At 42.2% G+C, this 14,606-nt stretch overlaps 1 protein-coding gene and 1 non-coding gene across 3 annotated transcripts in view; one reads left to right on the forward strand and one right to left on the reverse strand.

The window, feature by feature from the left end:
* The window catches only part of TEAD1 (TEA domain transcription factor 1), a 270,500-nt gene that overhangs the window by 37,340 nt on the left and 218,554 nt on the right, over window positions 1–14,606 (reverse strand). For both annotated transcript variants that reach the window (XM_055282388.2, XM_055282386.2), the window contains exon 9: window positions 5,499–5,672. In XM_055282388.2, coding sequence (XP_055138363.1) covers window positions 5,499–5,672 — 174 coding nt within the window. The remainder of the gene's footprint in view (window positions 1–5,498; window positions 5,673–14,606) is intronic.
* LOC129485583 (small Cajal body-specific RNA 16) lies at window positions 2,597–2,768 on the forward strand. The gene has a single exon (XR_008658721.1). It is a non-coding gene; the product is annotated as a small Cajal body-specific RNA 16 (non-coding RNA).

The following is a 14,606-nucleotide window of genomic DNA, read 5'->3' on the forward strand; positions in this document are numbered from 1 at the left end:
CTTCCCTTCCATTCCTGCAAAATCACCTTTTCTCTCTTTGTAATTAAATACGTTGTAGAATTAAAACACATAGAAGTAAATAAAAAGAGGGCAAAAGAAATAGAAAGGAAATGAGTAAGAGGCTGTCATGAAAAGGAAAATATAATAAAACTAGAAAAGGCAAAATGCAGAAAGTCTCTGTAACACTCAGTAAAAAGAATCCCATTACTCTCTTGACTGAAAAATTGTTAAAACACCGACTGCTCCCTATTGCTATCACAACTAAATTCTGGATTCCTTCTCTCTCCAAATTTTTCTACCCACCTCTTTCCATTACCAGTGAAGATTCAGCTGCAACACACCTCAATGCACCTGAAACATATGTTACACACACCCTGTCTCAGTGCCTTTGCTTACCAGCCCCTCATCTAAGATGTCCCCTGTAATCTGCACCCCAATACTTGCAGACATAATGGCTGAAGGAGAGGAACCCCTAAGATCTTACTGGTGAGAATGTAAAATGGTACAACCACATAAAAAAGTTTAGCAGTATCTTAAAATGTTAACATAGAGTTACCATAGGACCCAGCAATTCCACTCCTAGGTAGCTCCTTGAGAAAGATGAAATGCTATGTCCACACACACTTGTCTATGAAGACTCGATAGCAACATTATTCATAATAGCCTGAAGTGGAAATGATCCACATGCCTATCAACCAGTGAATGAACAAAGCAAAATGTGATATATACATCGGATGGCACATTAATTCTATAATAAAAAGGACGCACCTCAAATACAACACAAGTAAAAGAAGCCAGCTGTGAAAGACAATACACTGAATGATTTCATTCATATGATATGTCTAGAAAAGGTAAATTGATCCAGACAGAAAGTAGATCCACAGTTGCCTGGGGCTGGGGGTGGAAATAAGAACTGACTACACATGGGCACAGGAGATCCTTGCGGGGTGACAGACAAATTCCAACGCTGGATTTTAGTATGATTACTCAACTCTGTAAATTTTTCTAAAAATAATTGAATTGTACTTTTTTTTTTTTTTTTTGAGAAGGAGTCTCACTCTGTCGCCCAGGCTGGAGTTCAGTGGCACGATCTTGGCTCACTGCAACCTCCACCTCCCAGGTTCACGCCATTCTCCTGCCTCAGCCTCCCAAGTAGCTGGGACTAGAGGTGCCTGCCACCACACTTGGCTAATTTTTTCTATTTTTAGTAGGGATGGGGTTTCACCGTGTTAGCCAGGATGGTCTTGATCTCCTGACCTCATGATCTGCCCGTCTCGGCCTCCCAAAGTGCTGGGATTACAGGCGTGAGCCACCGTGCCAGGCCTAAATTATACATTTAACATGAGTGATTTTTATATTATGTAAATTATACCTCAATAAGGCTCTTTAAAAAGATCTTAACAGATAAACAGCCATTCATACAGGCTTTAAGGGGTCCCACACCATGAAGGCATGAGACACTGTAAAGCTTATATGGTAGAGGGGTGCTCATGCTGGCATCCTTGACTCTGTTAATTCATTTATGCTCTGGGGCCTGGGATGCCAGTAGAATCTTCCACCCTAAAATCAGTGGAGTGACTGCTACTTGGCTCATCACCATCCCATTCACCTCAAAGTGTCAACTGGCAGAGCTGAGGTGCCTGCATCTGGGGCTTAAATGCAGGTACTTTAGGTAACACATAGTATTTTTCCATAGCAAACCCCTCACATGGTCTAGCCTGACCGAGCCCAGGTTGGACGTAGCAGATATTCTGAAAACCGAATTCAGGAACAATCAAATGAACAGGTAAGAGTCAGGCTGATATTGACAGCCTAGAGACTTTGGGCCATTTGAAAAAGAGAGAAGAAAAGGACTGGGTATAGAGTCTCTGTTGTAACAAAAATAAGCACATCTGCTAAGCATATTGCTAAAAGATATTTCGAAGGGAGTGTTAAACCTACTTCAGAAACACCCACTGGAAGCACCTACTGATATCCAAGGATAGATATTCTAAATGTAATTCATTCTTACTGAGTCATTAGAGGAAGCCAATGACATTTCAAATTGCAAACTGAATTTAAATTGCCTTCCCTCCTTTATTTTAACATAGTTATGACTGACTTTCTGTATAAAGGTTAAGTATTCCTAACAACTCTCCTGAAGGAGTGATGTTTTCTATCACATTCATGGAAGTTCTCCATTTTAATTCTGCAAATCTTAATAAACAAGTATCTGATCTCAGAGTAACTGTTTCTAAATTCGCACATCTCCCAACAGCTACCATATTCTAAACATCTGCAATCTAGACTTCGTTATTTGAGGATTCATGACTGAAGGGCCCCACCATGGAAAACATTTATTAAAATCATCCACTGGGTAAAATAAGGGCAATTTTGGAGGCAAAACCAAAAAAGACTTTCTAAGCACTCTCTACGCTACTTTATATTCAAACAATATGCTAATTATCAGAAATCTTATTTAAAAACACTACTGTTTAATTTGAAATTACTGAAAATGGTTTCTCTTCATAACATTCTATAATTCCTAATTAGCTTTTCATTCACTTGGATAAACAACCTCTTTTTACATCCTTCAAAATAGTGGCTCTCCAACTTTTTGATCACAGGACCCCTTTACACTCGTAAATAAATTATTGATGTACCAGACAGCCTGACCCTGACCTAAAGTAAATTCCCAGGAGACGTCTTTCCTGGGTTTTGAATTTGCCATAACAGGCGTGAGCATTCTAGCAGCAGTTTGGTGATCATGTATGATACCGCAAATAAGACCAAATAAATTATTAAGAACCTCAAAGACCTTTTGCTTACTATAGGTTATATCTATATTTTCTGTATTGGAAATTAAAACTGAGAAAATTTTAAAATATTAATTCATTTTAAGAAATAATAAGCTAATTACATGTTGATACACATCTTTTTATAAAAATTAAACATGCCTGTATTTTTAAAAAATTAGTGAGACAGGTAGTGCTGCTTTACATTATGTGACAGACTCCTCAGATAACAATGGTCATTTTCCTTTAATACTATATCAGAAGTCAACAAGCAGTAGTAGTTTCTTAATGGTAGGCTGGAATATGGAATCTGAAACCATATCAATGAATTTTTCCAACTCTGTTACATTAAAATCCATTGCTCTAACACAATATCAAATTACATTTGTCAATATCATGGTGGATCTCATCAGAAAAGTCTTTATGTACTGAGAAGTTCACTAAGGTAGACACAAATTTCCCAGTATTCTAATTTTCATTTGAAAGCCCAAATTTTATCTTTGGCAACAAATAATGTCATTTGTTTTCCTTGATGTGATAGACTTATGTGTTCATTTTCAATGTGTACTCTAGGTTGTAATAAAATTCACAAAGGACTTTTTTTTTCAACTGCATGAATTTTAGCAGCAAAGCCACTGCTCTGATTCATACTAAAGCAGTTCTATCCCACTGCTCTTTACCATCAGTGTGAATATAAGCAGAATGCAAAAGGCAAATCAGGTCTTGGTATTATAACAAAAATAGTTTTGACCTTGTCAACCCATTAAAATGATATCGAGGAACTCCCTAGGGGTTCACAGGCCACAATTTGAAAGCTACTCTGTTACCATATAACTGATCTCCAACCACCATACAAATTACTAGAAGGCAGCCACCAATTCAGAAAAGGAAAATGTGACTGTGATCACTTTTTCAGGTTGTCCATGTATATTACTGATCCAACATCCATTAATATTAAGTAGAAGGCTACATCTACTATCCAAATTTCTTTTTTTTTGGAACAGGGCCTTGCTCTGTTACTCAGGCTGGAGTGCAGGGGCACAATCATAGCTCAGTGCAGCCTCGACCTCCTGGGCTCAAGCTATCCTCCCACCTAAGCCTCATGAGTAGCTCAGACTACAGGTGTGCACCACCACGCCTGACAAATTTTGTATTTTTCGTAGACAGGGTTTCACTATTTGGCCCAGGCCGGTCTCAAACTCCTGAGTCCATGTAATAACCCTGCCTGAGCCTCCCAAAGTGCTGGAATTACAGGCATGAGCCACTGCGCCTGGCCTACTAACCAAATTTCAATATGGAAGCACAAAAAATGAAATCTAGTTATCATGGAAGGCTAAAAGAAACAAACCAATTTAATATGCAAATTTCCTTCCAAGGAATCTAAAACATAAATTTTTCTTTAATTCATCCATTTGTTCTCACATCTGTTGGGCTTTTTTGTGTAAGGTTCTTGCTTGGTATAGAGATACGACGAGGCTTAGGTTGATAGATCCTGTGGTCAGGGTCCACAAGGGATTATGCAATGAGGAAACAGAGCAAAGGCATTAAAGTCACACAGATCTGATGTCAAGCTCCAGGTACCCAACCCACAAGCCTGTCTCTGGTGATCTATGAGCCTTTTTTCCTAGGTGGAGCTGAGGCAAATTCCACCTAAAACATGGCGGATGAAATGAAATGCACGTAAAGCATTCAGCACAGCTCCTAGCACAAAGCAAGCATTCAATAAAAGGAAGCCACTATATGAATAAGGCTCCCTGAGGCAGAGTCCAGAGGAAGGGGGACACCTCCAAACAATCATGACACAGCATGGGAAGTGATTACCAAATGCAATGGGATTAAAAGAGAAATCAACGGTCTGCTCAAATGGGGAAGGTTGTATTAGAGTGGAGCTATTGTCTCATGGAAGAGAAGGAGCTGGCCCAGTGGTACAGGGAGAAAGGAGCAGAAAGTCCATCTAGACAAACAGAAGGCGGAGCATAGACTGGATAGGTGGGGCAACAGGGGTTTGGCAGGACACAAGAGGAAGCTACCCTGGAACCAGGTCGCTTAGGGCCTTTAATGCCATGCTAAGGGGCACAAACATTTAAAACAGTTTTGTTTTGTTTTGTTTTTTTAAATGTTTGTAAAGGCTGAGGAATCATAAACTCGCAGTGCTAGCAGGTTATCTGGTCTACTGGTGCCCCTAATCCCTCAGCACACACACATTATACTTATGCCCATTCTGACCCATTAGCATTCCCCTGGCCCAAGCCTGACTAGTGCAGAAGGGTGGCAAAGCTCCTCTCAGAGGCTCTGGAACATCAGCAAAGCTGCAGCAGCCAGGGGAATTTGCCCATCATTTTAAAGCACAAATGAAGTATATACTGGGCAAAGCAATTCTATTTCCTCTCTGATGCTTACAAAATCTTGAAGCATGTAACTTTATCTTCATCCCAGCTCCAGGTCCTGTACTCCAGTGGAATTCAAGTGAAGTCCAAAGAGGCTGCTTGTCCCTCTTGCCCTTTGGCAGGGACAGAGAATGTCACCCAGGTGCACCATGTGGATGCATAAGGCCGGAATGAGGACAGTTCACAGGTGTGAGTCCGTGCTCCCTTGGCAGTTGTGCAGAAGCACATGAAGGTGCACTCAGTGTAAATCCAAAGCCAGCTGTGCTGCACTGTGCTCACGTAAGAGATGTGACCATTCAGACAAAAAACACGGAAATCACAGCAATGTCTTACTCACCCAGAATTTTACGAGGAAGAAGGCATTTTGAGGGCCCTTTCCAAACAGTTCCTTTAAGCCACCTTTCTTTTCAGGAAATTTGTCATAAATCTGACGAATGTCCACGGATTCAAGCAATGGGTCACTGTAAGAATGGTTGGCATGCCCAATGTGCACGAAGAGGTGTTTGTTGTACTGTAAGAAACCAAAAGAAACATTCCCATTACAAACTCTTTGATCAACCTGGGACTCATCCATCTTGAACTGGATAAAGAGCAGTAGTACCAAAATTCTGGAATTAGGCCTTCCAGCCTAGGATCAATGCTTTTGAAATGATGAGTATGTTTAGAAAAGCAATTATAGCTTAGAGTTGAGACAATCATTGCTTTTTACTGACAAGGGCATATATTTTCCGAAATATCTAAAAAAGGCTTTTTTAGCGGACACATTAATAACAACAGCTTAAGTTACCCAGCTACCAAACCAAGAAACAATTATATTACCCAATTTCACCTGACCCAACTGAAAATGACAGTGATACTCTTTGGAGCCCAATAAGAAATCTGTGTGCAGTTAGCTCATGTCATAACCCAGAATGCACTTCTTGTCCCAACTCTCCTGGGACAGCGTAAATACAGTGGTCTGAGCAATGGTACCCACTTCCTTCTTCCAGCAGGAATAAGAATGCTGGGCCTCTTTGTCACCAGTCCCCTTAGTAACCAATCCAAAACTTCTGCATAAGGGCTGCTCAATATGTCACTGTTAGTGCAAAGTTAGGATTGGGGTACAGATCACAGAGAAGATCTACAAGGCCATATGTGGCTGATGAAAAAGAACATAGGTCACTCATTCATGAAAAAACAAAAAACTCTAAACCACGTTAAGTCACTTCACTCACGAAATGAACCCTTTTCTTCCCCTTGCTTTGGGATAAGACATGGTAACTGGACCACAAAGGATTGTGTCCAAACCAATGGTTCTCAACCCAGGCTACATCAGAATAACCAAGGATCATTTAAACATCACAAAGGCCTGGATGTAATCTAGATTAAACTGGAATCCCTGAGAATGAGGCCAAACATCAGTAATTTTTAAAGCTTCTTCAGTGAATTCCAATATACAGCCAAATTTGAGACCACTGGTCTAGATGTTATACTCCAGACTCTTCGGGCATGCCTCTCCCACTGAAAAGGCATTAATACCAACTTAATGTGACCCAGACCAAGAAACCTGGGGATGCAGGGGCTCCACGGGCCTCAGAACCAAACAGGGTTCACTGAGAAACTCCATCTGCCTTCTTCATCTAGCAGTCCAAGTCTGCTCACGTTCCAAGTTAAAACTGGCAATTCTCCAACTACTGTCCTGAGTACTAATCTATTCCACAGAAGTCCCAAGTAACAGAAGGCTTGGGCACAGCTGAGTATTATACATGGGTTAAGAATATACAGTCCATGGAACCTAATCATTGGGGCCTGCTTTGAAAAAAAAAAAAAAGATTGTGTGGGTCTAGACTCATCCTACTCAAGCACAAAACACTGCCCAAGGCAAATTAGCTATGATACTGGGCAAGTGCCTCTCAAGTCTCTAAAATGGGGACAGTGATGGCATTCACTTCACTGGATTGTTACAGGGTTTAAATGGGACACTCCACAGACTTCATCAGGGATCCTAGATTTAACAAGAATAAGCACTCAATAAAATCTAGCTATTATTGTTTTAATAAGACTTCTCTTAGAGATTCACAGTAAATATTAGCATATTAAAAGCAGTGCCATTGACTGGGCATGGTGGCTCATGCCTTTAATATCAGCACTTTGGAAGGCCAAGGAGGGAAAATCATTTGAGCTCAAGAGTTTGAGACGAGCCTGGACAACATAAAGAGACCTCATCTCTACCAGAAAAAAAAAAAAAAATCACCAGGTGTGGTGGTGCATGCCTGTAGTTCCAGCTACTTGGGAGGCTAAGGCAGGAGGATCACTTGAGCCTGGAAGATAGAAGGTGCAATGGAGCTATGATCATGCTGCTGCACTCCAGCCTGGGCAACAGAGTAAGATCTTGTCTCTTAAAAAGGCACTTCCATAAAGAAACATTTTTAAACATATAATCTAGAGTTTCTCAAACTCGGTTGGTCACAAAACCCTATGAAATATATCCTGAAGGAGTACTGGTTTAAATCTATAACCTGCTACCCACATTTGGATCTCTGGCCACCATGCCAAAAGACAGGAAGCTGGACACTCCATCTGATGCCAGTGTTGCATATAGTGGCAGTGCAACTGGGGCCAGTATCTTTTGGAGAGGGCCAGGTCCCTCTCCTGTTCAACATCAGAGTGGTATCTTTTCCAAAGCTTCAAAAATCCTAAAAGGTATCAGGTGAGGTAAAAGAGAGAACCCTATCAAGCTCTGACATGGATGCAGATGCATGGACTAGCCACCTGGCAGGTAAGACAGAAGCTGGGAGATACTATAAAACAACAGGGTCTGCCTGAGAAGGAAGAAATTATTTTTAAAAAGGTTAAAAGTAAAAGCCATTGTGTTAGGGAAGTGAGATTATGGGGGTGGGAAGAGGTGAGATTATAAGGGTAGGAGGGAATATCTTTAAGCTTTTTATACATTTTTTCAAATGTTGCCACATCACTTTTTCCAATTATAAACAACAGCCCATGGAAATGTATGAGGCACAGTCATAGCTGCTAAGAAGCTTCTAGTCTTTCTAGTCTCAGTGGGCAAAAGTAAAAAAGAATAACATGGGCAAAGGTGTGGGCACAGATGCTGGTATAAAGGCAATCAGAAACACAAAGTGGAACTGGCAAAAGGCATTGTTTCTTTATTACCTAGACAACTGGCTATGTATCCATCCATCCAACCCTGATTAACAACCTCTGCTTACAGCTAGCTCTCAGACCTCCCCAGTTCTGGAAGGCACCGTTTCTGTCCATTCTAGTGCCTTCTGCAGGGAGTGAGTTTATGGGAGGCATGAGACACAAACCTTAGGGACCCACTGAGCTGAATCCGAGTCTCCCTTTAGGCTCCTCACTCCTAGCTGTTCTGCCTCGCTAGCTGCCCCGGGCCAGGTCAGAGCTGGAGTGAAGTTGAGAAGCTGGGAAACTTGAAGTCTTTGTGCTTAACATCAAAATGTCCCTGCACTGCACTGCTGGAAATGGGAACCACGGCCCTGACATCTACAGGTCAAGAAGGTGAATGGGGGTAAAATCTACCACATACCGATGGGGACCATGATGGTACAGCTGAAAAGCAAGGTGGTGAGTGTAAAGCACGAAAGCCTTGGAGCCAGACACAAACCTGAAACCTCAGACTTCTCATATGTGCAATGGGGATATAATACCTGTAATATTTGCAACATATGTGAATATTAAAGGAACTAATGCTCAGAAGGTGGTTGGCATAGAACCTGGCATATAAGAAATGTTTGATAGGGGCCGGGATTGATGGCTCACACCTGTAATCCCAGCACTTGGGAGGCTAAGGAGGGTGGATCATTTGAGGTCAGGAGTTCGAGACCAGCCTGGCCAACAGGAGAAACCCCATCTCTACTAAAAATACAAAAATTAGCCGGGTGTGGTGGCACACACCTGTCATCCCAGCTACTTAGGAGGCTGAGGCAGGAGAATTGCTTGAACCCAGGAGGCGGAGGCTGCAGTGAGCCAAGATCACACCATTGCACTCCAGCCTGAGCACCAGAGACAGACTCCCTCTCAAACAAAACAAAACAAAAGTGTTCATGTTCAATAAATTATAGCTAAGATGATCATTGTTACAGTTTACTATCATGTGAGATTCACTAGATCCTGAGGTAGAAGCAAAATAACTTTCCTGCTTTTGCTATCCCTCCTGCCTAGTAAAGAAAAAAGAAACACAAATAAGCCAAGAGCTGGGAGCAAGCAGTGAAGCCAAGTGACTGTTCAAATCCCTGATCATGGCCCACTCATAACCAGCTGCTCAGGGTGTGGGCCTCTCACCTGTGCCTGAAGGAAGGAAGAGAACTTGTGTCCACTGGGCACTGTGAGCAATGTGTTGTTTATAGATGTGATCTCAGGTAATCTTTGCCTCATGATGCTGCTGGAGGTGGATTTAATTTAAATCATTTTACAGATGAGGAAATAGAAGCTTAGAGATGAACTGACTTGCCTGAGGTCACACATCCAGGAATAGTCCTAGAGTTAATAAAACTTGGATCTGTCAACACCACAGCCCTTGCGTTTGCTGCAAACATTAATCACACTGTCCTGCAAAAGAAAATGTCTAAGCCTTTCTAACACTGTTAAACCAACGTTTTTTGAAAGTTGATTTGGGAAAGGAACAACAGCAAAAAAACTAAACAGTGTGTTAAAATGTCTATGAAGTTAAATTAGAATTAGGGACAAACATGATTCACAAATGCATCAGATAGAGTCCACAAAGGTTTCTATTTTGAGGAATTTACCTCTGTGTTCAAGGCTGAAATGAACAGAGAACGGGCAGGCTGTCTTTGCCAAAGGAAATTGGGCACTGTCTCTACAAGGCTGGTGACTTGAAACCAAACTCTGACCATTGGCATCTGAGTGGCTTCACTGCTGCCAAGAGGTGGTGACTCTGTTTCTAAGAATACAAAGTACTACAGAAGGTGCCCTGGAGACCACAGCATTGAAACAGACAGACCACCTTCTCCCCTTTATTCAATCTGGTTAGGTCAGGAATCCCTCTGTCCCCAAATCCAGAAGGCTGAAAGGAAGAAATCTGTATGTTGGGTTCAAGTTTTAATGAAATTAATTCTAAAAACCCTTCGGTGAGGCTCTATTTCCAGTCTTGCCAGTTCTCCTTATAAGGGAAGTGGGCCAAGGTGGATTATTTATTTGCTTCTCTACTTCCCAAATAAATCTCGTTTCTTCTCCAGCAGTGGTGGTTTCCCAAAAAGTGAAGGTGGCACATGAAACAAAAAAAGGGCAATTCTATTCTATGGGGCACAAAACAAATACTCATAAAAGAAAACTGGCATTTGGGCGCAAGATATGAGCAGAAAAAGGGTGAATGTCAATGACTCACATATGCAAGGCCCAAGACTAGATTTCCTCAATATCCAAAACACAGGCTAATTTTGACTTCTCCAAAAGAGTCCCCTAGGCACTCAGTAGAGGCACAACTTATTATCAACATCTCAAGGTCAATGATGGAAAAGGTACTCACTCTGCCTGTTTCTTTTACAGATTTCAGTAGAATGAACCAGTACACCTATCATCTATCATATATGCCAGGCACTGTGCTAGGCACCAGGAATCCATGAGCTAACAACAAAGTGCTCATCTTCGTAGAACCTACAAAGTGACTGTACAGAGCAAGCTTATTGCCTCTATACTTAGAACTGTATCTTTCCCAAATAAATATATGTTCTCATAAATTCCTACAGAGAAGATGGGGATAATAAAGACAGTCAACACCACTTCTACATATCACGTGAACTAAATTAGCATTTACCTGCTCTTTTTATAAGAATGACCTTATTCTCCAGCATTAAACATACAGTATTGTTCATTAGCAAGGGGAAAACGTGGAAATCACCTAGAAAATATGAATAAAGTTCACAAGTCCACGGCAAAAACCATAATGAACACCAAGTTATCCATTACACATGAAAGTAGAATACTCTTTCAGATATTTAAGGTTCAGAAAACTGACCTTCCTTGCAACTTGTTCCCAGGGAGCTATAGGAGGATATGTTTCTACAAAATGATGGAATAAATGTTAAAAAGAGATGGGGCCTAACATAGAAGAAAGGTAAAGAAACCAGCCAGGTCAGCAACCAGTCCAGAGTGGATCCGTGGAGCTGAGGACGCCTGGCAGGATGTCACCAAGAGAACAGACCTGATTTATATCACACCATCTGGAGAAGAGTATGAATTCTCCTAGAAACTTTGAGGATGAATTGCTGTAGCTACGTAAAACTGAACAATTTTTTAAAAAGACAACCATATGCCTCAGAAAAAAAAGTTTTACAATTAAGGAAATGGTTCCAATATATAACATTAACCATGCTGTGTGCAAAATTTATATGGGCTTGTAAAATTAACTGACTGTTAATTTTTTTTAATGTGATATAAGCACATGGGGGACTGAAAGGAAGACGGGGGGGCACATACTAAATTTAGAGAACTAAATCGTAGTCTTCTATGTTAAGAAGTCAATAGATGATGTCTAAAATTAATAGAATGAGATATACAGTATAAGCATGTTATTTAGAAATGTGGAGGTAAATACATTAATACAAAGAAATGGCTGAAAAGGCTGCAAGCAATGGTCCCCAAAAAGTAGAACTGGGAGGTGAGGAGCCATGAAGCAGCAGAATACTGCTTTTCCTATGGGCCACGTGCTTCAATCTGGCTTATACAATTATTTTATTAAATAAACCACCAATCAAAAACTATCTTGAAAGATTATGGAGTTTTTCTGAGGAAGGGAAAGAACCATAAAAGGAAGCAAAAAACATTACTTCAGGATGTTTATTCTGTGTTAGCCACAAGTTTCTTGGGCTTTAAAGGAGCTCGGGTCAGACTGCAAAGCTTTCCTACAGCTCAAACGCTCAGGACAGCTGGACAGGAGCTGGGACGCTTGTCTGCAGGTAGGGTTCACCAAAAAGACAGATGTTGCACCAGTAAAACCCTACCTGGATCAAGGATGCTACGCAGTACCTGATACCATCTTAATATGTGGATTTCTATTTTGACTTGGAGAAATGTCCATTTTCTCTTTGTATTGCTATAATCCCTCCAGTTATTCTTCATAACAGTTGCAAATAATAATAAAGGTGAATGCAACCCTCGAAACTCAACCATTCATTGCAAAGGGCTTCTGAGATACCCGGGGGGTTTAATAAAGGACTTTCGTCTTCCTTCAAAGCTGCTCTACAAGGTCACTTTGTTTCCTGGTCCCTGCTGTTCTTTGCTGCGTAGGGAGCCTGCAGTGAGGAGTGATGAACACCTGGACTGTGGTGTCAGGTGGGATCTGGGTTTCAATCCGAGCAGTGGCACCACTTCCTAACTGAGTCATCCAGGGCAAGTGATTATAGTCCTCTCTCTCTGCTGCAGTTTCCACATCCATAGTGGAAATATGTATATTTAGTAGAACTATAATGCAGGAATAATAATAGTACCTACTGTACTGGAGTGTCAAGAATATTAAATGAGATAATGCAAGGAAAACACGTAACACTGTACATAGCACGTAATTTGCTGTTGTTATTACTTTCCAGAAGAATCATGATGTTTCTTTCTTTTGGATGAAATAATGTGAAATCAATACTGTCCCTGATAACAAAAACCTGGACGTACTAAAACTCAAAGCAGGAATGAAGAGAGGGAAAGTTTCAGACTCATTAAGGCGATTTCTACTGTTCTGATGTTACCATCGGTGCTAGGGTAGTGGCAGTGTTGGGAAGCCTTGTGGGGTCTGGCCTCCGCATTTCCCTCAGGCACACAGTACCCTCTCCAGATACCTGCTTCCTACCTTCCACTTAGGCATGCAAAGTCTGTTCCCAAAAGTGGGGTGGGGACAGCCTAGGAGGTTGTCCATCACTGTAGATGAAAGAAACCACAACAGTACAACTTCCAACAGGGGTCACTGGGGCTTTTTTCTCTTTTTTTTTTTTTTAAAAGGACTGCCAATACATTCTAGATGTATTGAATCTAGATGTATTGAACTGATGAAGGCAGTTCAATCTTTGTGGAAAAGGAAGAAAAAGCCCTACAAATCTGCTAGTCCTCAGCATCTGCGAGGTGCCCTCAGACATATCGGGTTCTGCACTGCACCGTCCAACCTGAAGATGGCAGTCTTTTCCTAAATTTGTTCCAAAAATTCTAAGTATTTGAAGAACGTAGTGAAACCTTGAAAAATATGACTGCTGTCAAATAATACCAAGAAGAAAATTATAATCCACTTAGGAATTTAAAGAAATCAAGACAAATAACTCATGTCAAGGGATGCTAATGTACAAGCTGGAACAGAACAAGGACAAATGGCCTACATTTACTTCTTGTCACGGTCCTGCCCGGAATGTCTGTCCACCTACCCCCTAGGGCAGGCTGGGCAGCCTGTGGTGGCCCCTGGGGGGGACAGAGAACGGCTGCGGAGCCAAGCCAAGAAAGGTTCCCGCACATTCAGCCCAGGAGCTTGCCTGTGCTCACGGTTCCTGCCCAGGAGAAAGTGAATCTGAAGTGAGTTCTCTCCTCAGCTCACTGTTCAGGGCACCAGCCCTGTTCTGGCCACTTGGCCCTGATATGCCACTTCATCCCATGCCCCTCGCTCTTCCCATAGAGAAACATCATTGGAAACAAGGAGCAAGTGAATCCCTCCTTCCGGGATCTCACACCGAGATGCATCCTTCCCACCTCCCACTCCAAGCACCATCTCCACAAAGGGGCTGCTGCTTCCTCAGACAGGAGTGTGTTTTCCCAACAGAAGTGCAGCTGAAAGCCCCACCGACTGAGTGAGCAACCAGGAAGGTGCGTGGGGCGCGGACCTGCCAAAGAAAGCAGAGGGGGCCTGACTGGGGCCTCTGTGAAATGTCTATAGAACCCAGATTTCCAGACGCTTTCAGTGGCCTCCTTCCCAAAGGGTAATGAAGAAAGAGGGGAAGTGGCCAGAGCATCTCAGAAACACTGAGTACAAAGCACAGGCTGCTGCCACAAGAGGATGTGCCTTGGGCCTGGAGGGGCTTGCAGGTGGCTCGGCAAGGGCTCAGGATTGTGAGGGGTATGGGGGCGCTCCACACTGAGCCATCATCTCCTTCCCTGGGAGACACTCCTTCTCCTATGTCCTACTGGAAGACCAGGCTTGGAAAAACATGAGAAAAACCTAAGACACATTCAAGGACTGAGCACAGCCAACCGTCAGATCAGCTGCAGCCTTCCTTCCCAAACCTGGAAGGCCAAATGTACTTTCCCACCACTTATTCCGAAGCATGAGAAGGGAACATTAATGACACCTGGGTTAGAATATCTAGGCTCTGCTATTTTTGAGCTGAGTGGCTTGAACCAAGTTGCTTAACCTTCCTGGGCCTTGGCTTCCTCATCTGAGCAGTGATGAACCCTAGCCTGTCTCCAAGGTCAAATTAAACAGTCAATGTGAAAGTTCCGCCCA

The sequence above is a fragment of the Symphalangus syndactylus genome, chromosome 6 (genome assembly GCF_028878055.3).
Source record: "Symphalangus syndactylus isolate Jambi chromosome 6, NHGRI_mSymSyn1-v2.1_pri, whole genome shotgun sequence".
In the NCBI taxonomy this organism is placed as follows: domain Eukaryota; kingdom Metazoa; phylum Chordata; class Mammalia; order Primates; family Hylobatidae; genus Symphalangus; species Symphalangus syndactylus.